This window comes from Polyodon spathula, chromosome 5 (genome assembly GCF_017654505.1).
Source record: "Polyodon spathula isolate WHYD16114869_AA chromosome 5, ASM1765450v1, whole genome shotgun sequence".
NCBI classification, from domain to species: Eukaryota; Metazoa; Chordata; class Actinopteri; order Acipenseriformes; family Polyodontidae; genus Polyodon; species Polyodon spathula.
The window spans coordinates 29,403,233-29,426,932 of record NC_054538.1 but is presented as its reverse complement, the minus strand read 5'-3'; the positions used below and the strand labels follow the sequence as shown (position 1 = coordinate 29,426,932).

The 23,700-nt window shown below is 36.5% G+C and overlaps 1 protein-coding gene across 10 annotated transcripts in view; it reads left to right on the top strand.

The window, feature by feature from the left end:
* Positions 1-23,700, top strand: part of lama2 (laminin, alpha 2) — a 118,489-nt gene that overhangs the window by 52,750 nt on the left and 42,039 nt on the right. For 4 of the 10 annotated variants that reach the window (XM_041250260.1, XM_041250257.1, XM_041250258.1 and 1 more), the window contains exons 16-26: positions 715-753; positions 2,008-2,121; positions 6,753-6,880; positions 7,927-8,013; positions 12,104-12,315; positions 13,041-13,147; positions 13,689-13,967; positions 20,114-20,294; positions 20,758-20,894; positions 21,511-21,747; positions 23,338-23,481. In XM_041250260.1, coding sequence (XP_041106194.1) covers positions 715-753; positions 2,008-2,121; positions 6,753-6,880; positions 7,927-8,013; positions 12,104-12,315; positions 13,041-13,147; positions 13,689-13,967; positions 20,114-20,294; positions 20,758-20,894; positions 21,511-21,747; positions 23,338-23,481 — 1,665 coding nt within the window. The remainder of the gene's footprint in view (positions 1-714; positions 754-2,007; positions 2,122-6,752; positions 6,881-7,926; positions 8,014-12,103; positions 12,316-13,040; positions 13,148-13,688; positions 13,968-20,113; positions 20,295-20,757; positions 20,895-21,510; positions 21,748-23,337; positions 23,482-23,700) is intronic. The other 6 variants (XM_041250266.1, XM_041250265.1, XM_041250264.1 and 3 more) reach the window with 3 other exon arrangements.

The window sequence follows — 23,700 nt, the reverse complement described above, 5'->3', positions numbered from 1 at the left end:
CTTCATGTGTCTTTTGCTCATGGTAACTGATTTGGAACAGCTTGTAGACAGTAATATAAAATGCATGACCATCACCACCAGAAATTGTTTCTGGAATCTACAGGGTTCTGTGTGACCCAGCTGATTCGAAAATGCAGTGGCAATACACTGTGCAGGCACATGTTTGTTTTCCGGTTGTGAGAGTAGATAATCATCCTGCAGCTAGCATTTGAATGCTACAGTCAAGAACCAGCAAATGGATACATCAACTGGGTACATTTTAAAGTGTAAAATTCAAATGCTTGACCTTCGCTCTGAAAGGTATGAGGACAGGTCTTCATCACTCACTACCCAAAGAATTGGAAAAAAAAAATCTTCTCCCTCGTTATTTGATTTACACATCAAAAAGTGAGAATGCACCTTACACTGTAAAACACTTATACAAATTACTGCCAGTATGGCCAAATCATGAATAAGCAAATTTGTGGCTCTCATGATATTTGAATCAAGTGTTTTCATAAAATTTCACTATGTTAAGGACGTTCTGTGTAAAAAGGGGATTTACTGAAGTATTGTCACAGTCACTCAAATATTGGTGCCCTTTGAAATCATACGAGTTATACCCAATACGTGAATGCAGACAACTACTCTTCCTGGCTCTTTCATTCCTTTTGTCTTTTGTTGCTGTACTTTTCTTTTGCTCCTTCCTTTCATACCTTTGCTTTTCTTTCTCAGCAGAAGCAAACACCTGGTACACCTTTGAATAAAAGTGAGGTCAGTATAAATAGCATGCTTTGAGAAAGTAGGCTTATTACAGTACAGTATAGACCTTTAGCTTCATCATGAAGGTGTTGATACATTCTCACACAATGCAAAAAGTAATGTGGAAAGATCTCAAATCAGCTACATAAAAGTATAAAGAATAGGCATGCAAGTCAGAAACATTTGTGTGCTGTCAATAACAAGCATAACACTGTAAAGTAGTAGAATCTTACATCATTTTGCAGCCTTAGTACAGTATACAGTTTTAATAGTGGAAAACTGTACTTGATCGAGACCTTAGATGCCTAACCCATAGTGCACAGGGGAGGCAAAATTTTGCACCTTGCTTTTTTGGCTCGGTGTATACACTATTATTCTATGTTTTGTTATGGTTTTGCCTTTACACTGTTTAAAATGTAATAAAATGGAAAGCCAGTGAGAAGACAGAAGTATGACATTAATAACAAAAAAACCCACAAAAAACCCACAATAAAACACACCCTACACGAACATTGCTTTGACCCATAGCCTGCAGTATTTACAACAGCTAATATTAGCAGCAGTGCGACTGCAACAGAAGATGCTGAGCCTCTTGTGGAGACTACAAAAAATGATCAATTAAATATAGGCTAGGTAGGGTTAGTTTAGTTTGTTTTTATTATCTATTAATTAAATGACAAACATTGAACAAGATTGGTTTTGCCACAGGAATTTCAGTCAAAATGATAATTGACTACTTTCACCCATGTGCATATTATAATGCAAACACTATAAATCTACATGCACAGATTATCAACCAAACAAATAAATATGTTCATATGGACCAATTATGTGTATTAGTTAGTCTGGTGTTTCTTAGTCTTTCTTCCTGTTTTCTGTGTACAGTCCTGTAAACTTTGCTTTGTCTCTGCAATTTAGCTTTCTGGTTAATTCAGCTGCAAACACTTAAAAAATGAAGAGTGAAATGACATACCATGAGAAATGAGTACATACAATTAATCACATACTGTATGACGATGGGGATTAGTTAATTAAAGCTTTGTAAATGAATTGGTTCCTAGATAATAACCCACAACCAGATCATTAAACAGAATGAATTTGAATCTGGAAACATTACTGTATTTTTTTTAATTGAATTTCTTTGGCACACACTTTTTTTTTAACATCTTTATTTTTCTATAATTATTAATCAGGTTTAAAATGACAAGCTCCAGGACCTGATGCAGTATATCTTTTCATCATTACTACAACTCCCTTCTTTTTCAGGCATGTTTGACTGGTTTTCGACGAGCTAACAGCACCCTGTACAGAGGACTTTGTGAACCATGTCAGTGCTTTGGCCATTCAGACTATTGTGATGACTTCACTGGCGAGTGTCTGGTATGTTCTAGTTACTGAGAAACAGATTAGCAATTACTTGGTCTTCTATAATCTTGTAGTAATCTGGTGCACAATCTAATCTGGTTACCCTCCTTTTTTTGTCTTTGTAAACAAAATGTTTCAATTGCTAAAATATGTGATGTTTTTTTAAAGGAATTAAATAGTGCTAAATAGTCATTCACCATATGCACTATTGAGATGCTGAATCTATTTAATTATTTTTTAATTATATTATACATTAAACATAGAAGACAAGTAGGGTGGGATTTTCAAAAGGTCGTAAATGATAACTCCAGTGTTAATCAAGAAACCGGTTTGTAGCATTGATTTTGGCATTTTCAAGCAGTCATTATGCCTAATTCATTATTAACTATTCGTCCTAATGTGATTTGCGAAATTATGTTGATTTCCGAAATAATGTTAACTTCTTAATGAGCAGTGTACTTGCAACTGTTTCTTTCGTTTGCACGGGAATGTAAAAGCAAATCCATGTTAATTGTCATAATTTATCAGGAGTTAATTTTCACTTGGAAAAAGAGGGTTTTAATTAAAAAAAGTATATAACTCGCCTTGAAACAGACATTTAACAGACTGTGTCTGTGACACTGACGATATAGAGAGAAAGTGTACAGAACCAGGTTTCATTTCATACAGACTACATTATGATAATTCAATATTTGTAGTTATGACAGTATTTTAGCCTTTTCTGTACTTGTGATTATTAATTAGATTTATTCGCTTATTTTAACCATTTAGAACCTTACAGAATGTTTGTTTTATTACTAAAATTATATACCGTTATTTGTACCTAGTTTCTGCCAAGTAATTATCAATGCATCTGTAGCCTATTTGAAGTCTAGATGTATTTGTAATGTTGTCATGTACTTTATGTACATTATATAAAATGTTCTTATAACGCTGTAAGTGTTCGGTGGCTAATCATGTTGAGTTTATTTATCACAGAGGCCAAAGAGTAACAGAGAAAATGCATGATTAGAGGAATTCGTCGAACAATTAATTATAAGCAAATTGTGTGTTTGGTTAGTTAGGGAGTTTTATCGTAGTGTTAAAAGCTTAATAAATATATAATGAAGTGTTACATATATGGTATACATGTTTAATAACTAACAACTACAAACAACAATGGCACTTGAAATGTATGTATTTATATACAGCCTACAATCGTCCATACTAAAATATATACAGAAGTAGATTTCTTCACAAGAAAATAAAATCCAACCAATATACATAGATGGCTTACGGTATTTTTTTCTTTTTAACCAAAAAAATATTGCAGAATGCAAATTAAAAGATTAATCTCTACCCACACACCAGATCATAAACCAGCATTTTATATGTGAAGTGTTCTAAATGAATGTACATTCTGCATGGCAAAATGTACAATTTTAAATGAAGTTTAGAAGTTATACACAAAATAGATAGTCCCATTGTTTTTTATTTCCACTTGGCTGCTGCTCGCTGATGCAAGAGCCGTCTCCCTCTACGCTAGTAGTTACCATGACAGCTAATTATGCGTCCATTAATTTTTTTTTGATCCTCTTAACATACATTCTGATGAACGAGTTCCCCTTCTCAAGTCATTGAAACAGGAAGTGATGTACGTGACCTGCAACAGTTAAGCTTTTTAATGAGAAATGCGTTCATTAACGACCTCATCGACTCAATTTCAAAGCATTAACAGATTGATTTAATGAACACATTTAGTTTGAAAATCACTTGTTACTATAACACGAGTTTGATACAATAACACTGGTCGTTGACAGTCCTACGAGTAGTGTTTTACTCATAATTTTATGTCAAGCATTCTTCCATATGTATTGCAATACAGAGGGCACTGTCCACTTGATGTACTGTGTTGTCACAAGACTTCCACTGGGGAAGTTTCCATGCGTGTTCTAATTTGACTTATAAAATGGGTATTTTAAATACATCCATTTGGACTCTTATCTCCATAGTCCCCAGCAATGATCTCTTAATTATACGTATCTGATCCTCTAACTCTATCCTGACCTGGTTTAGTGTTTATATGACATTCACTAGCAAATCTCTCTTCCTTTTCATATCCCTTTATAGACCTGTGTAAAGGATACAGTACCCTGTATTCTGTACTCATATTACCGCTTACTAGAATGAAAATGGCAGAGAATAAAAGCCTCTTTTGCTTAACTCTAAAAAATAGCCATGTTACTCCTTTTTCCTCTTTGTCTTTACGTCTGGACCCATAAACCAGTAAGAACTTAGGTGTTTCTAGGGGATTTTCTGCAAACAGCACCTATCACCTTTTCAGAGTGACAGGAGCAGCTAACTGTTGTCTCCATGGCAATGTATTTCTAATCAAACTGCCTTCACCTGCTCAGTCTAAACTGAAAGGCAGCCCACCCCAGAGTTCTTATTATTTGACTTGCCTGTAGGCAGGGAACGGAACTCAATACTTCCCAATCCATCTAGACAGCAATGCTAAACACCAAGTTGCTTGGTTGGCTGAGCTTTCTTTAGACATAGATACAAGAAAAAAAAAAAGAATTATGTATTTTCTGTAGAACCTTTTTTATTTTACCTTAGGCAAGTTATGAAGGTTCTTTTTCCATTGTACTTGTCTTATGTGATTAAAAATAATAAGATGTGTACTTCATACATCAAATGTGACAACCAGTTATTGAATAATTCTATCTTTCATCTTTAAGCAGGATTGTAGCTATGCAACCTTGCAAGGAGGCAGCCAGAAATCATTCCTTTTTCTGAGATATTTTCAATACTAATAAAACCATTAATGATTTACATGAGAGGTAGGAAACGGTTTAAAAAGTAATTAGCATTGGAGGAACAGGCGAGCATTAAATACAACCTGCTGAAAAGGTGCAGTAATAAAGTAGTCTTTGGACACTGACAGTCCCCATACACCACTTAATAAAACTTTTAATCAAGAAATCTTCTGCATGTGGATAATTATGCTGAGTAGACATCTGCAATTAATTCAAGAGCATTTAAGTTTTATTAGGCCTGACGAAGCGTGTAGCTTAAAAAAACATTTCTCATTTAATTAGCATTGCATTAGTTGGGTTTGGGATAATGCCAGTATGCGTGCGTATGCATTATTATTTTAAATATTTTGACACCAGATTCTTTCATTCCCCCAGCAATTTAGTATATTTGATCTAATTGTATGGCAATTACACTTATTAAACTTGTTAGTGCAAAAATATGATTTCAAAATTCATGTTTTATTATGTAATTGTGTTTTTTTTCTTAATTTTTATTTAGTGAACCTGCAGTTAACTGATATCTTCTTATGCCTTGATGCAGCTATTTTTTTAGGTTGATCTGATAAACACACTGCAGCATTTCTGTGCACACCTTTCATATCATTCTGGCAGGTTCTTTCAGAGGGGCCGGTCTAAGGTCACTCCCTGTTGTACACAGATGTTAACACATTGCTATATCTCTGTAGAACATGGCACACAGTTGGCATCTCTGTCATCTTTTAGACTGTAAACACTACAGCTGCAAATAAAATGAGCCTGATCAACCAACAGGATGATGGCAGGTTGCATATTTATTGACGTGTCAATCTTGACCAATTCACTGTGCTTATCTTTTTCTGAGAAACAAAAAAAATACAGTATTATACTCCCCCCGACTGTAACCTTACAGTCTTATACTGTCGTTCTTGAATAAGAAATATATTTTTAAAAAGGAATAGACATTTTACTTTTTCTGTAGATATTTCTTACTTTATGATTGTTACATTATTATGATAATCTCAGACTTGAACAGTAATATCAAGTGTAAAAGTTGTTTGCTGTATCGTTTGCTACTCAAGAAAAAGAAAAAAAGAAAAAGCTTATAAGCTGGACGTATATGTCTACCAGTCAGCACTTTAGCCCCAATATGAACTTTAACCCCACATCTTATGCCCTTTCCACTTTAAATGTCTGACTGCCGGTCATGTCCAGTATTTGTAGCACCACTGTATATGCCTGTAACGCAAACACGCAAAGCCACATGCAGTGATGACTGCTAGACAGAAATATCATGTTTGTAGAAAAACAATATTTGACAGCATCAGCAACATAGAAGATTTTTGTGTAAAGAAGATCTGATACCAAGCTTTAAATAGCAAGTCCATAAGCTCTGTGGTCAGAGATTAAGACACAATATAGCCACACAGAAACCTGCCCCCAGCAAAACCAACAGCGACCTGCTGTATAGACTTGCCAGTGTCGGTGTGACAAAACAACTGGAGTGCTTGCCTTATGTTATGAGCCTGTGTTGATACAACTCAACCCATCATTAAAACATATTGTATGTAAGCATGGTAAACAGTTTGTGCACTAGTCATTGTGGTGAATGAATTATAAAATGTAATGAAATAGCTATGTGAACGTATTTTTTCCTATTTAAACTTCTGTGTTCTTTAATTATCTTCAGCAGTTTTGTTATTTAGAAAGATTCCCTATATTTTCCATAACCTGTATGATTGTCATTTTTGTTTTTTGCTGTGGTCACTTGTCACACTTGGAGAAATAAACATTCTATGTTGCCTGAATCCCAGCTAAGCCTTTGTACAGTACAGTACAGTGCAGTAAACTAAAGCATTTCTCCCTGTCTAGGGCTGCAAGCACTACACTACTGGCCCATTCTGTGATGTGTGTATTGCTGGATTTTATGGGGATGCTACAAAGGGAACCCCCAGTGACTGTCAGCCCTGCGCCTGCCCGTTGCAAATTCCATCCAACAAGTAAGCCAGACTTTACTGAATTGCTGTGTTATTGCTATTATTATAAAGTAATTTTCTGTTGAAAAGGTGATTAGTCTATTATTAGTGTTAGAAACTTTCTAAAAGGTTCTGGAGTATAAGTTGGAGGTCCATTGGTTTAAAAACAAGGCTGATCATGAGGCTTCTTGCAAAGACAGTTTTGGGAGAAATGAAAGGGCCTTCAGATATTAATACTGGCATTTTGTATCATATTCTTTCAAAGAAATACAAGACATTGAAGCGCTCCAACAGCTCCATTTTCACAAATCTCACATGCCTGTTTGCACTAGATAACATAAAACATAATTGTAAATAATACAAAATTATAGTAATATGTATTTTACAACTGTTGCATGAACCCTTACAGGACAGATTAATCATGATTTTGAAACATTTTACTGCTGAAACGATTAACAATTTTTTCATTGTACTAAAAATAAAAAGAGGAGATCAGGTGATACACAAGTATCTCAATCCAAGGATTAAAAAAAATTAAAAATCTAAGTGCGTACTTTGTTTGCTGATTTTCTGTTAAGTCTCTTTTCATTCCATTTGCTGTGATACTATATGTATTTCCAGTCACAAAACCTCTGCCTCAACCTCTTTAACATCATAGTCGGCAACTTCTAAGGTTGCAAAACAATTGCTCCACTGAGGCAGTCAATCTGGTCGGTAAAGCCCTGGCTGATGAAGCTTATCGCCAGCCCCTCAGGGCTAGCGACAAGCAGCTGAGCATTCCTGATTTTGCTGGGGGTACAGAGTGACAAGCTAAGAAGGTCTCATAACCACATTCCATTGGGATGCTGCCATCAACTACGCTATATCCAGTGTCGGCAGAAATAGCTAACAGCCATTCCAGAATCTTTTGGGTGGAACAAGATCTCAACTCTATCTCTGGTACCATAAGGGCTATACTTGTCCTCTTCACATAGTAATGTTCTCCATCCAGAGCAGGGAACCATGGAGTTAATATCCTTTACTCTGTTTTTATTCCTTGCACCCATTTTCGCTCAAAATCAACGTCGCAGTTTCAGCCCCACTTGTTACCTGGACACAACAGGAGAATTGATATGTGACCGATGTCCACCTGGATACACAGGGCCTCGCTGTGACAGGTAAGCACCATTCTTTTCCTCACTCTGAGTTAAATGACTAGGGAGCACTTTGTTCTGTTTCATCCACAATGCAACTGCTGAGAATAACATGGTCTTTTCTTTGTAGATATTATTGGCTATTAAATGACTTTGATATATGATGTTACTGACTTTTAGTCATGTATTGCCATGGATGGTCATCTACTGTGCTGGCATTCTTTTTAAATAAAATATTTTAGACTACAGTATGCACATGTTGTTGGGTATAGTGTGCTTACTGTCACACAATAAGACTTGTCTCTGTTAACTACATGTAGATACTGTTTTGATGGTCACTGTACATTCCTGATGAAACTCTTTTATTAAAACCCCATATAAATGCTGTAGACATGAATGAGCAATTTCCATTGTCTGATACAGTAATTAAACACCTTTTTTATTTTCCACAACAGTATTTTTTTAAAATATTTTTATGAAACTGAATTATTTTTTAAGTTTAGGTGAGGTTGATTTTGGACATATTCCATAAATCTGCAATGCAGGTCACAGACTAGATGTCCTGTGTTGGTGTATTGCCCTGTACAATAATTCAAAAATAACATGCAACCATGGTGTGAATCTGTTTTTGTCTAATTCCCTAACCACACCAATAGGTGGTGAACCACTGCAGTAGGTAATCACGCATTATTTAGGAACAGTGGATAAGGTATAGGTCAGTGGTGATCACTTTTGGCTCTTTTGGTCCATTGTTTCAACCAGGCCCTTCTTTACTTAATTGATCATGTAACTTCAGTAAAACAATTGTTGACCACATTTGAACAATAATGAAATTCAATAAATAAAAATGAAGGTGACGTGCATTCTGAGAAGCTGCAAGAATTGTGCAATTTTCAGTTTTGCAGTTTCTCTTTCTGAAATTTAAGGTGCTCTGAAATGGGAGTAGAGATATCACACAGGTATGTTTTACTTTGGGCAGGAACTGAAGTTTCAATTTCCACGAATCAGACCCCCTTTTACTGACATAAAAGAAAGGGCTGAAAGTGCACTAACATGTTAGGAGCATGTAAATGACAGAAGGGAAGCAGACATCACATTTCAAATTTTAATTGAGTAGGTATGGGGTCCGAAGAACTTAAAACGATGAATAACAGAAGTAGGTAGCCCTTTGAAATTATTTTTTTTTAGCAAGGGGCTCCATTATGTTCAGTGTGCTGGTTTACAAGTACTTTTCATGTTGGAACGTCCAGTTGCGCTTTAAATCAAGTTTTATAGTGGAGGGTTTCAGATGATTGGCCAGTATTTCTTGGTGTGCTGTGGAATCCACTTTACCATGTATTGGAACTAAATTTCCTGTGCCTTTAGAGGAAAAACAACCCCATAGAAGGATATTACCACCTCCATGCTTGACAGTAGGTGGTGTTATTTTCTTTGTACGCCTCACCAGACTTTCTCCAAACGTAACAACTATCAGTGTGACCAAATAGCTTTATTTCTCTTTCATCACTCCACAAAACCTTGACCAGAACTCATATCCATCATTAAAATGCCTTTTTCTGCAGTGATCAGTCGGGGCTAAATTAGAGATTTGATTACAAGTACTTTAAGATTTTACATGTCTTACGCATCGGACTCTCACATCAAGGCAAACACTAGAATAATTATGTCTTATCATATAGTTCCAAAACGGTATCTCTGTTCCAGCTGGTTGCAGGCTGGATCTCCAGATTGTCACAGTTCAGAGACTTGTTTTTGTATCAGAATCTTGGATTTCGGGAGCCCTGTTTGAGTGTCGCGTTCATACGTTTGTAATCTTCTCTTTACCCCGTGATTGGATAGTTTGGTTATTTTTGGCGTTGCTTGAGTCAACAAGGAGTGTTCCTCATTGGTTGTTCTCGTTCCGATGCGGCCCCTCAATTGGTCCGCTATTCCGCCCCCTGTCGGCTGGATTTGTGAGATGGAATGTTTTCTGTCCTGGGTGTCAAAGCACCCAGAACTGTCTGGTTTGCAGCGCCAAAGGAGTCATTCAGCAATCGTGAAGATAAGCCATAACCGGGTGGAAAACACTTTTTTGTCATGTGCTTTGTTTACTTTCAGCTTCTGTTATTGTGGTTCTGAGAAAAGGATACTGATGTTGATTCTACATCAGGATCGCAAGATCTGTGAATAAATTGTGGCTGCATACAATACATTGCTGAGATTTGCTGACTTTCATGAAATAACTTAAAGAATACACAATCAGAATCATCCCTGGCAATGCCAGAGGAATTGAGTTGTCTTTTTTTCATGACAAAATGCAATGAACTGTAGCTGAAGAATAAGCTTGCACTTTTGTCAGAAGCATTTTTTTATTATGTTTTTCCAATTTACTTTGCATTTATATTTGCTTTGGAAACTTTAGACTGCTTATCATTTATCAAGTCTCATTCTGGGGCAGTAACAGCTATTTATGCAGAGCACACAAAATACAGTGCCAGCTGCTATAATACACTGTACTGAAATACACTTCTATAAAAAGTTTAAATTGGAGCTGTAGTGTGGAGGCAGTCTTTGAAACTTGACAGTTATACTGTGTGGAGGCACCTGGCTCCAAACATCACTGCAGCTATGTGCTATTTTAGACAGTCTTTTCCTGTCCGTCTCAGTGGACACTGGCTGTGCAGTTAATGAGAACAAAAATAAATCTTACAATGTTGTTAAGGGCAGCTTGTCAATCCACCATGAATAAAAACACCTTTCACAGCAAAACTGGTGCACTGTAATGTATCATTAGTCAGCAATGTTTACTAAGAACCTTTACAACACATTTGTTTTTATTGTATGTGAAAAAAGGTACAAGTTAAGATATTGAGACACAAATGTCTCAGTTGTGGTTTGTTAATTATGTTTTGGCTGCATCATCACATACATTTTTGTTGTTGTTATAATCAATGGGCCATGTATTTTTGAAGTGACATTTCTTTTATAATAACTACTCAACATAGATTGTAGAGGCCTATTTAGCCTCAGATATTGTTCAGCAAGATCTATTTAGTTTTTTTTTCTTCTCATCTCCTTAAGAAGACAGCATTTGCTTGAAGGTCTTAAAAAAATTATGTTTTAGGACCAAGCCGCAATACTACCCCATTGGGACTGTTTCTACTCCATCGGCAATTGATATTTTTAGAACCCTGAAATCGTTTCGTGTTTGGCTTGGGGATGTCTTACGATCGACCCCATCACTATGCAGAAAATTCACTTGAGGTAGCCCCAAATGTGCCAAACTAGGCTACTTTGGAAACAAAAATAAATTAATTAAAAAAGACTTAATGCAGTAATAAATACATTGTAGACCTATGCGTTTAAATAAATTTATCAAACCATCTGATTTATTTATTTATTTATATATTTATATTGTGTGAAACTGAAGACAATTGTGTATGAAGAGAAGTGAATGACAATGTTTATTTTGTTTTTATCCATTCATGTAAAAGCAAGACTAGTTGGAATTATCTACAGGGTAGCTCCAGTTGTGTCAAGCTATTTGGTAACAAAATAACAACAACAACAACAAAAAACCTGAATGCAGCAGCCTAATAAATACATTGCAGACCTATGCTTTAAAATGGTCAAACAATCAGATTTATTTATTTATTTACATTTCAAAAGTATGAAAGCAGATCTTCTTCAGATTGGCTTTGGATAAAGTGAATTTTCTGCATCGCGATGTGGTCATTTGCAAGGCAACTCCAAGAAGAACACACACAGATTTTGGGGTTATAAAAACGTTATATAACCCCGATGAGGTTGACCCGATCTCGACGGGGTCGTATTTTGGCTTGGGGTCTTAACATATGTACTGTTCTACCATGGTTCAGACCATCCAAACCAATGACAAGTCAATTAATTTAACTCTGCCCCTTCCACATCAGCATTGCACTCTATCAAATCATAATTTTTTTTCATTCACTTTCATGCAAAAATGTAATTAAATGCAGAGAAGAACAGTGTACTTAATTTGACAAAATTATGTAGAATTAAGAATTGTTACTCTTATAAACTTGATGTGTTTATGCACTATGTGTGCTGTCCATGTACTGTGGGAAATCTGTGCTTGTCACTTTCTAAAATGCAGGTGCTCAGAAGGTTACCATGGTCACCCTACAGAACCAGGGGGCTCCTGCCAGCCCTGCTGGTGCAACGGCAATCTTGACCTATCAGCCCCAGGAAGCTGTGATCCTGTGACAGGTGCCTGCCTGAAATGTAGAGAGGGATTTGGTGGTCAGCACTGTGAGATCTGCTCAGACGGGTATTTTGGAGATGCTATTGTAGCCAAGAACTGCCAGCGTGAGTATTCACAGAGTATTTATTTTACTAAGCAGGGCTGTGTTTGCTTAGAGCTTTCAGCTCTATCGGTCCAGTCATGAAGAATGGCATTCAGGTTCAAACCCTTGATTTCCACTTTGTGGAGGACCTCGGCCAGTTGTCACATTTTACAGCCCTTTTTTGATACTGAAGTGCTATTTAAATATTTTGACAAACACTAGGAGTGATCTGCACTGCACCTCTTCTTAGTTATCCATTCATCAAACTGGTTTATTGTTAACAATGAATGCAGTTGATGACCTTGTGTAACATTTAAAAGCAGAAAGGAATTTTTTCTGGTAGTAATTTTCTGAATATCTGAATATGTGTCCTTTAGATTAAAGTACCTCTGATAAAAATTACATTTTCAAAATAATGTTAATAGTTTTATTTTTAGCAGGAACTTCCCCCCATGATTTAATTATAATTTGCTGTAATTAATTGATCCATCTATCCATCCGCTCTTCAATTGGATTTAAAAAACAATATCAATTAAACTGTAGTCATTTTTACTGGCTGGAAGTAAGAGCCATTCTACCCAACTACACCAGCTGAAGCGTTTGATTTGTTTACAACACACTATACTATACTAAATAATACACTGTGCAGAATAACTGTTCATATGCAGAATACCATGTGAGTGAAGCAACCATTTTAGGTTTGTTACCTCTCTGCCTAATAATGAGTGATTATCCTTTATTTTGCAGCGTGTCAGTGTAATAGCAATGGGTCCATGTCTGAGGTGTGCAACCCACAGACAGGCCAGTGTGAGTGCAGACAGCATGTAGTGGGAAAACAGTGTGACGAATGTATGGTGAGTATCTATTTATCATAAATGCATCATGCAGTTTATCATATAATTATTAAATTTGCAAGCTATGACAAACATTTGAATAATGCTATTGTAATAAATAAATCTGACATGATTTGTGGTGAGAATTGGTGGAACGAGGGCTTTGACGTGAGCCTAACTAGTCGTCTACAGTAACAGTCAGGTGCTCAGGTCCTTTCCATGTTTTTTTTTTTTTTTTACTGGCAGATATTATCTGAAAAAAACAACTGTAGTAGCAGTATTACTGTTAGAATATTTCATTTCATACAATGGGGAGAATTCATTTGACCAAACCAGTGGAAGATCTAAATACATCTGTTGTAAATATAACCCTCCCTGGCATTTTTACAAACATAAATGCAATAAAGAGACTCTTGTGAATTGCTAGATTATTGTTTTGTTTTTGTTTTTTTAAACAGCAAAATTGGATTTCCAGTAGTAACAGACCTTTTGGTTTTTTGATAGATTAAGGTTGTCATGCTTGTGATTCATTGACTCCCATTTTACCCTGTGACCTGTGAAGCCCAACTGCTGGTGGGACCCAGAGAAGCTGGTTTGCATGCCCTGTAACTGCAGCCCTGTTGGTTCTATGTCCCCTCGATGTGATCTGATGGGGAGATGTATCTGTAAGCCGAGCTTCTCTGGGAAGCGCTGTGACCTCAGTAGACAGAACTATGAGCGCAGGGAGACTAGGCGGCCTCTTCTTCAAGTGCCTCTGCAGCAGCAACAGCGGTGGGGAACTAGCAGGTCAGGGGGCTGTCCTCGGGGGGCTTACAGGCCCACCACGCTCCCTGGCAGTGGGGTAAATGCACTGCATGTGTGTGTGGACAAACTGCTTGAGGAGCTATGAGCCCTTGATCAGTAAATGATAAGAATGTGTAGAGTCTAACATAGATCTTAAACACAATTCAAATGTCATAATCACTTTCTTATTCACTATAAAATTTTAAACAGATTAAAATAGGCGCTAAACAGGGTTATTGGAACAGTAATGGGTTTTTTTGTAATCTTACAAGGTGTTCTGTAACATATTAAATCTCAACACGAAATAGCATAACCCGAAACTAGGCCCCATTGTTTTAGACTTACACATTCTTATCGTTTATTGAAGTGTGCTAAAGGTGTGTTAAAAATGCAACACTTTTACTTATATACTTTAATTTGAGTGAATTGTCAATACTAACGTTGGTTAATAATGAAAGAGTAGATTGAGGTTTCATTCTAAAAGATGTCCCAAAATAAAAAAAAATGTACACCAGCCACTCGATATGTCGCGGGTGTCGAGGTCCAATATAAATCCACTATATATCAAGGGCCACGATATAGCGAGAGACCCATAGAAAAACAAATAGGCTAATAACAAATACCGTACAACCACTCCCTCGTTTTATCGGGGGCGTCAGGGTCCAGTATAAATCCTCTACACAACCTGCTTTCTCATTTTTTGTATAAAAAGCAGCACACTGTTTAATTCGTACAGCGGAGTTCAATTGCTTCTCATCAACTTCAGTCTCCAATTAATTTCACGACTCTTCCTCTCCTTTCTCAAATGCACAAACCCACTGGATTGAAAGAATCCATTCCCAACATAGGAGGCTTGTTGCTAGGGAGCTGATGTCACTGCCCTGTGACTTTTGCTAGTGTATTGCAGCCACAGGTGAACACCTCCTTGGCTAAAATAAAAACTGCTTCAGCAAGTAGATATTTAATTTGATTTGAGTTATTGTGCAATACATGTGTATATGATAACAGTACAATATTAATGCTTTGTTTTTAATTGTTTTGTATATTGTTGTTTGTGATGTGCAGTACAAATAAAACAAACAGTAATTCTAAGTGCCTATGTATATTGCAGCGAAGGCATATGCAGTTAGACAGTAAAAATTGGGAGCCAACTCCAGGACCTCAATATAATATAACGAGGGGCAATGTAACAAGGGGTAGTAGAAAAACCAAAATCCGATTGTACACTAATTACTGGCTGTAACAATTGCCTTTCATTAAATGTTCCCAAAAAATGTTAAAACAATATTGGACAAACAATGCCTAGAAAATCTTTCCAACATTTTTGGACAGTGATTTATGGTTTTAATTATTTTGAAATGTTTTATTAATTGTGCTGCCATGGTGTTTTCCATAAACCTGATCCAGTGAAACAAAGTAAAATTGAGGGGCAACTTAATCCTCCCTTTTGAAGGAGTATGATACATTGCACATTCATTTAAGTGCTGCACTTCTATGCTGTGCTTAAGGTGTTGGTTAGGGTTAACTTCAACTATTCCTTTTAAGATTTTAAAGAGTTCAATCATGTCCCCCCTGATTTGTCTTCATTCTAGGCTAAATAGATTCAGTTCTAGCTAAATGTCATGTTGCTTTAAACCCCTAAAATATCACCTTATAATGCAGAATAGTAGTTACCAGGCATCCTGTCAACAAAGATTTAATAACCCTACTACAAACAGCATCTGGAGTTCTCAAAGAAATATTCTGCTGAATCAGCCACGTTCAGATCGGCTCATTTCATAGATGTGACACTCTTTCAGTAAATGAGAAAAAGTTAAAATCAACCACATCAAAGGGATGGCTGAAATTACACTAGCTGTTTTACAATGGTGCAATCTTTTTAAAAATATCTTAAATTTGTCATGTGGAAATAACATGCAGTAAGCTCCAGCTCCTGCCTGACTGTCCAGATACAAGTCCGAATCTAGATTTCATGGGTCCCAGGGCTATTTCATATTGGCCACTTATCAATGGAAGCCATTTGTTCAAGTGCTTGAAGCTTTTGTCAGTCTTTGAAATGAAGGCCCATACTCTAAGGACTCAGAAAACTCAAGATAACATTTACTTGTACTTACAGCCTCAATGGAATGATGTAGTCTTGATCAAATCTTTTATAAAAAAATATTGATTGCATATGATGGAAGCATGGTCTACTTCATTCTTGTTTATCTGATGGCTATGAGCAGAGTGGCCTTTTTTTTTTTAAACGTTTACAACTGACTGACACATTTGGCTATGAAAATGTCTTTTAATCATGTTTTTGCTTTGTAGCGGACTGCATCAAGATGTTTTTCTTTTAAATCCCCTTTAGGGTAGAGACCATCTAATGTGTAATAATGACCACTCAAATTGATTGGGACAATTTTCATAAATTTATTCAGTTTTATTGTTAAAAGGGTTTTGAATCTTTTATTTATATAGCAATATTATTAAACTGCCTCAGCTAATGACCATATAATAGCACTTCCATCAAATAACTAGTTGATCCCAGTTTTTAGTGTTGCTCAAATCCTGCGGTAATTAATTGTGCAGTCCTTTTATCCATTATGCACTTATATAAAGTGATTTTGATTGTGCCTATGTAAATGATACTGAAAGCAGTGTTACTGCAATGACACAGTTTTCTATACATTACAGTGTTACAGTGTTTTCTTTAGATGGTTTTGAGCTATGTTTGAATCAACAAACTCGACATACCTTTTTTGATTCTTCCAAAAAACACCAGCACTAAGATTTTAAATGTCTGAACATATTGCATATTCCTCTGGGGAAACTCTCATGAATCAGAAGCACATCACTAGGAACACACTAACATAGTGATGTGTGGAATAATGGAAAATGAAAAAAGAAGGAATTCACCGACAGCGAAGCAAAAAGCAAGCTTAAAATAGCATTATAAGGAGGCAGTGTGGTCCAATGGTTAAAGTCCAGGGCTTGTAACCAGGTCAATGGTTCAACTCCCACCTCTGCTATTGACTGACTCACTGTGTGACCCTGAGCAAGTCACTTAACCTCCTTGTGCTACATCCTGCCGATGAGATGTAAAATCAATCTCCTGTTGTAAGTGACTCTGCATATAATTCACAGTTCACAGCCTACCTCTGTGAAGTGCTTTGTGATGATGGTCCACTATGAAAGACAATATATAAAATAAAGATATTATTATTATTATTATTATTATTATTACTATTATTATTATTATTATTATTATTATTATGAAAGGACAGAAACTTTCAACAGTTAGTCCATTGACAGAAAATTGTCCATTGCAGGGGGAATAAAGCAAGATTAATGGGCTTGTGCAGTTGCCTTCTTATAATCAAATTCTTATTAGGCCATCTGTGATAGATTGGATTCATACTCAGTACTATATTTCAGTGTTTTAATTGTTCCTTATTAATTTTCTGCATGCTGCAGGAAATTGATTAAAATTTACAGATATTGCCCCAGGCCTATGTCCCTACTGGAGTGCAATTTGCTTTGAAGATTTTAATCTTGAAATGAAAATAAACTAGGTATAGCAGTCCATTTTGTTTATGCCAAAAACATGTAATGAATTGTAATGTTTAAAGTTAAAAAGTGAACTAAGTTAAATACTCAATGTAAGGCTGTATCACAATATCTATATGGAATTTAAATGTTCAAACATGTACTGTTAAAGAGATTAAGATAAAAATTATAAAAAAGAAAAAAAATAGTACACAATGAATTCAGTTAAAACAAATTCTGATTTAAGCAGCTAGTGTTGATTACATCAGAACTGATATAAATGCTGTATGACCTTTTTTTCTTAATAAATTACCCTTAATTCAATAGATTGCTACAAATAAGACTATTTCTTTATTGAACTATTGTCTCATATACTAGCTCAGTTTGGCATTGCTAATGTAATGTGTCTATTAACTTATTTTCTGTGAAACAGTCTATTTCTCTGATGCAAATAAAGTATGTATTATATATATATATATATATATATATATATATATATATATATATATATATATATACAGCTCTGGAAAAAATTAAGAGACCACTGCAAAATTATCAGTTTCTCTGGTTTTACTATTTATAGGTATGTGTTTGGGTAAAATGAACGTTTTTGTTTTATTCTATAAACTACTGAAACCATTTCTCCCAAATTCCAAACAAACATATTGTCATTTAGAGCATTTATTTGCAGAAAATGACAACTGGTCAAAATAACAAAAAAGATGCAGTGTTGTCAGACCTCAAATAATAAAATAAGTTCAGATTCATTTTTAAACAACACAATACTAATGTTTTAACTTAGGAATAGTTCAGAAATCAATATTTGGTGGAATAACCCTGATTTTCAAGCACAGCTTTCATGCGTCTTGGCATGCTCTCCACCAGTCTTTCACATTGATGTTGGGTGACTTTATGCCACTCCTGGCGCAAAAATTCAAGCAGCTCGGCTTTGTTTGATGGCTTGTGACCATCCATCTTTCTCTTGATCACATTCCGGAGGTTTTCAGTGGGGTTCAGGTCTGGAGATTGGGCTGGCCATGACAGGATCTTGATCTGGTGGTCCTCCATCCCCACCTTGATTGACCTGGCTGTGTGGCATGGAGCACTGTCCTGCTGGAAAAACCAATCCTCCGAGTTGGATAACCCTGAAGGCACTGCAAAGCTCCACAGCGGAGATTGGAGTATCTGTCCATAGGACCACTTTAAGCCGTACACTCCACAGAGCTAGGCTTTACGGAAGAGTGGCCAGAAAAAAGCCATTGCTTAAAGAAGAAAATAAGCAAACATGTTTGGTATTCTCCAAAAGGCATGTGGGAGACTCCCCAAACATATGGAAGAAGGTACTCTGGTCAGATGAGACTAAAATTGAGCTTTTTGGCCATCAAGGAAAACGCTATGTCTGGCGCAAACCCAACACCTCTCATTACCCCAAGAACACCATCCCCACAGTGAAGCATGGTGGTGGCAGCATCATGCTGTGGGGATGTTTTTCATTGGCAGGGACTGGGAAACTGGTCAGAATTGAAGGAATGATGGATGGCGCTAAATACAGGGAAATTCTTGAGGGAAGTTTCAGTCTTCCAGAGATTTGAGACTGGGACAGAGGTTCACCTTCCAGCAGGACAATGACCCTAAGCATACTGCTAAAGCAACGCTCGAGTGGTTTAAGGGAAAACAGTTAAATGTCTTGGAATGGCCTAGTCAAAGCCCAGACCTCAATCCAATTGAGAATCTGTGGTATGACTTAAAGATTGCTGTACACCAGCGGAACCCATCCAACTTGAAGGAGCTGGAGCAGTTTTGCCTTGAAGAATGGGCAAAAATCCCAGTGGCTAGATGTGCCAAGCTTATAGATACATACCCCAAGAGACTTGCAGCTTTAATTGCTGCAAAAGGTGGCTCTACAAAGTATTGACTTTGGTGGGAGGGGTGAATACTTATGCATGCTCAAGTTTTCTGTTTTTTTGTCTTATTTCTTGCTTGTTTCACAATAAAAAATATTTTGCATCTTCAAAGTGGTAGGCATGTTGTGTAAATCAAATGATACAAACCCCCAAAAAATCAATTTTGATTCCAGGTTGTAAGGCAACAAAATAGGAAAAATGCCAAGGGGGGTCAATACTTTCGCAAGCCACAGTATAAATAGTAAAACCAGAGAAACTGATAATTTTGCAGTGGTCTCTTAATTTTTTCCAGAGCTGTATGTATGTATGTATATATATATATATATATATATTATTATATAGATATATATATATCATATATATATATATATATATATGAACTTGAAATATACATTTTAGTCAATGTGCTGTAATTAGCAACACCTACAATATTAAATAAACTGTTACATATACTGTATATTTTTTCTTGTATAAAAGCACTGGATACAAATACCTATATTTACATATATCTATAGTTACTGTAGTACACAATGTCTCTATAAGAACATAGGTAAGCATGTTGTAGACAATTGTGTTAAAGCATGGTAAAAAGCATGGTGTTTATGGTAAATATATGGGATAATAGAATCTGCTGCCCATCATCAGTTTTACAGTGTAGGATTTTAGAGGCATGCTAATTCCAGTACTAAATGGCTTACTACTTGTGATTAAAAGCATTCAAGTAACCTGTGTCTAACCCTGAAGAAACATTTTGTGTTTGTTCCTTTGCCAGTTGGGTACCTTTGATCTAAAGCCCTCCAGAGGATGTGTGCCTTGTAACTGTAACTCCTTTGGATCCAAGTCCTTTGACTGTGATGAAGGCGGGCAGTGCAGGTGTCAGCCAGGGGTGACTGGGCTGAAATGTGATCGTTGTGCCAATGGATACTACAACTTCCAGGAAGGAGGGTGCACCCGTATGCATTTCACTTATTATTCCTTTTTGTGAAACGCATTATAAAATATAACATTTTAGAATAACTTTCTACTTATATTGTATTTGATAAGCAGTTAGTGTACTGGAGCATTACAGAGCAAGCACTGAGTACCTAATTTTCTTTTTTAAGGTGCACCCTGTATATAACACGCATACCAGAGTAGCCTTACAGCTCTTCTGTTCTATCCTATAAAAAGTCTACACACCAAATGTATTTATAATATGCAACTGATGTAAAGCATTTAAAAATGTAACATAAGGGAGTTCATCTAAAACAAACTTAGAACAAACCCACATAGTGTTGCTGTTCCCTAAGCATTACATATAACCACACCATCTTTTTCAACATAACTGAATACTTTTACGTAAAAGCTAACCTAAAGTTATGAAGTGAACACTCATAGTGAGCGAATATAGATTGTCGGTTTCTTGTCCTCACACAGCTTGCCAGTGTTCCCATGTTGGTAATAGCTGTGATGCAAGCACTGGACAGTGTATCTGTCCTCCTCATACAATCGGAGAGAAGTGTGATCGCTGTACACCAAATTACTGGGGTCATGATATTACCAGCGGATGTAAGGTAAGTACATGTGAAATGTAAATACTGTCATTGATTTTCACACATACCTCAAACAAATGACATGTTACCATGTTTGCATACGTTGAATACTAAAAGTGCTTAAGTCTGGGTTATTAAATATTTCACACATTTGAAATACAGGACTGTTGCAATATGAACAGACCTTTTAAGTGCAGAACTTGATGATTAATAACATCATAAAATTTTTGTAAGTTAGTGTGACAGGGTCTTGCTTGTGTCATATGTGTGGGTAGCCGCTGTTCAAGCACACAGAGAGACAGGCGTGGTGATATTGGTTGATATTGAAACCGCCGGCACAGGGGCGCAGGATTTATTAACACAAACAAAAACGAAAGTAAAATAAAGGTGGTCATGTGACGGCACCAGCTATGGCAACGCAGAGGACTATTACTGCTGCTCCACGCAGACGGGTAATTGTCCCCGGCAGAGCGCCACAGCAGCTAAACAATTAATTAAATCAATATGTTAACAATTGACCCAAAAACATACAATAAACTACATATTTCCCCATGTGCAGGGCTCTCGCCTTGCCACAGTTAGTCATTTTAAAAGACGATTTAACCCTTACATTGCTTTTTTTTTTTTTTATCTATAGCCTTGCGGTTGCAATGTTGTGGGATCCCTAACACTCCAGTGCAACTCAGATACTGGCTGCTGCTTCTGTCGCCCAGGTTACACAGGGGAGAAGTGTACTGGGTGTAAGGAGGGCTACCGGGATTTTCCACACTGCATTGCTTGTGAGTGCTCCCTGGCTGGCACAGCATCTCACACCTGTGACACAGAGATGGAAACATGCTCTTGTATTGACCGCACTGGGCAGTGCACCTGCAAGGTAACGTAGCTTTATTTCAATTGAAGCCGTTCATATTGATCACTGCCCTTCAGGATTCATTTTGAACTCAATCAATACAGTAGACCGCCAATACACTTTTAGATTAGAGGGTTAGTAATCCAGTATACACATTTATTTTGCTATTTTGCTCAAAGCTGTTATTTAAATTAAAAAAATAGCTTTTTCTTTTACCTTTTCAATTCACTTTTGTTGTATCTACACTGTAAAAAAAAAAGTTTGTTAAGGGAGGAGGTATTATCCACCACATTATTTTTCACACACAGTACTCCTTTGCATCGATTAATCAATAAATTGTGCTAAATGTATATGGGCCCTTTACGTTTTTTTGATGTGTGAATCAGGTAGCAATACAGGGAGTACTGTATTACCCATTGATATTTGGAAAAAATAAGAAACTATGAGATGGCTATGATTGTATATATGAGGTATACATTATACAAACGGCAGCTCTGTCATGTGCCATAGGGTGGTATATAAAAAAATTACAATAGTATTTCAGAGCTCAAGCAACACCTCAGTGCCTCAGAGATCAACTTATGATATTTGATATCTTGTCATATTTCCATCATAATCATAACGCTTTAGCATTGCACTTATTGATTAATCTACATGTGAAATATAGGATGACTTAATGGAAATAGATTGGCAAATGACATAAAAACAGATGTCACTTCAAGGTTGCTTTTCCTTTTCCAATCCAAGATGATAATGAACAGGTGGCTGTTTAGCCCAGTTTCTACCAGACAGGTGTCCATATTATAAACCATCCATTACAGCTGGCACCAATAGCTGCAGTTGTCTGCAGCCTCTCAAGAGTGGCCAAGTAACAGTCAAGCATGAAGTCTAATCTGCAGTATTTCCAATCAAAAGGTGATTATTCCATGACAGAGTGCACTGGAAATCATCCTAAAAATACAAATAAGTAAATAAAAATACTAGCACTGTAGGTTTTGTGGGTGTTCTAAATATAAATATGTTTGACATGAACATGGCTTTCAAATTACTGAAATCTTTCTCTCTTATTAGCAAGGCTGACTTTGACAGTTAACAATGCAGAGTGTGACATTTTGACAATCTGCCAAACAGCCTGCAATTATGAGAAGTGATGACTTTTATGTTTTGTTTTTTTATATACTGTAGCTGCTGTACCTAACTTTAAATGTAGTTTGAAGTTGCAGAACCAAGCTTGTAACCCCTTAAATGACAGACACATTTCAGCTATTAATGAGCAACATAAGGGTCCAGATAGTTTTACTATACTAAATGTATATTATGAGAGGATATGACTATTTACTGTAGTTTCACACATTTATCATTTTCCACAGCATATTATAAATTATTATAAACAGTGTTGACATATTGATAGGACTAAAGTTATGCCCCATCTTATTAGCAATAAGGTTGTACTTTGTCCCTCATCTTCTCTCCTAGTCCCCAGTTATTGCATTACTGCTTGTCTGCAACAACTTGAGTATACTGTACATTTACGGACTGTGATTGGCAACGAGTTAAACTGAAAACAAAACACATATATATATTCTTACTGTCACTTGTGTATATCTCTTACAGGCAAATGTGGAGGGTCTTCGCTGTGACAGATGTAAGACTGGCACTTTTGGCCTCAGCACATTAAATCCACTGGGCTGCAGTAACTGCTACTGCTTCGGCATGACTACTAAGTGCACAGAAGCAAAGGGACTGATTCGTATGTGGGTGAGTAAGAAACTACTGAAGTGTGTAATGTGTTATGTCATTTCCAGTAGAATCTTGTCAGTCGCTTAGAGAGGGGTTATTCAGAGCATTGATTGATTTACATTCACTTTGCTGTACACTATACGTTAATGAAGGCAGTCACATAAGTACAGTTGTAAAAAGATCTAGCTCGCTTTTTAAAGCACTACAAATGTACCGGAGAACCTCCATTTGCAACAG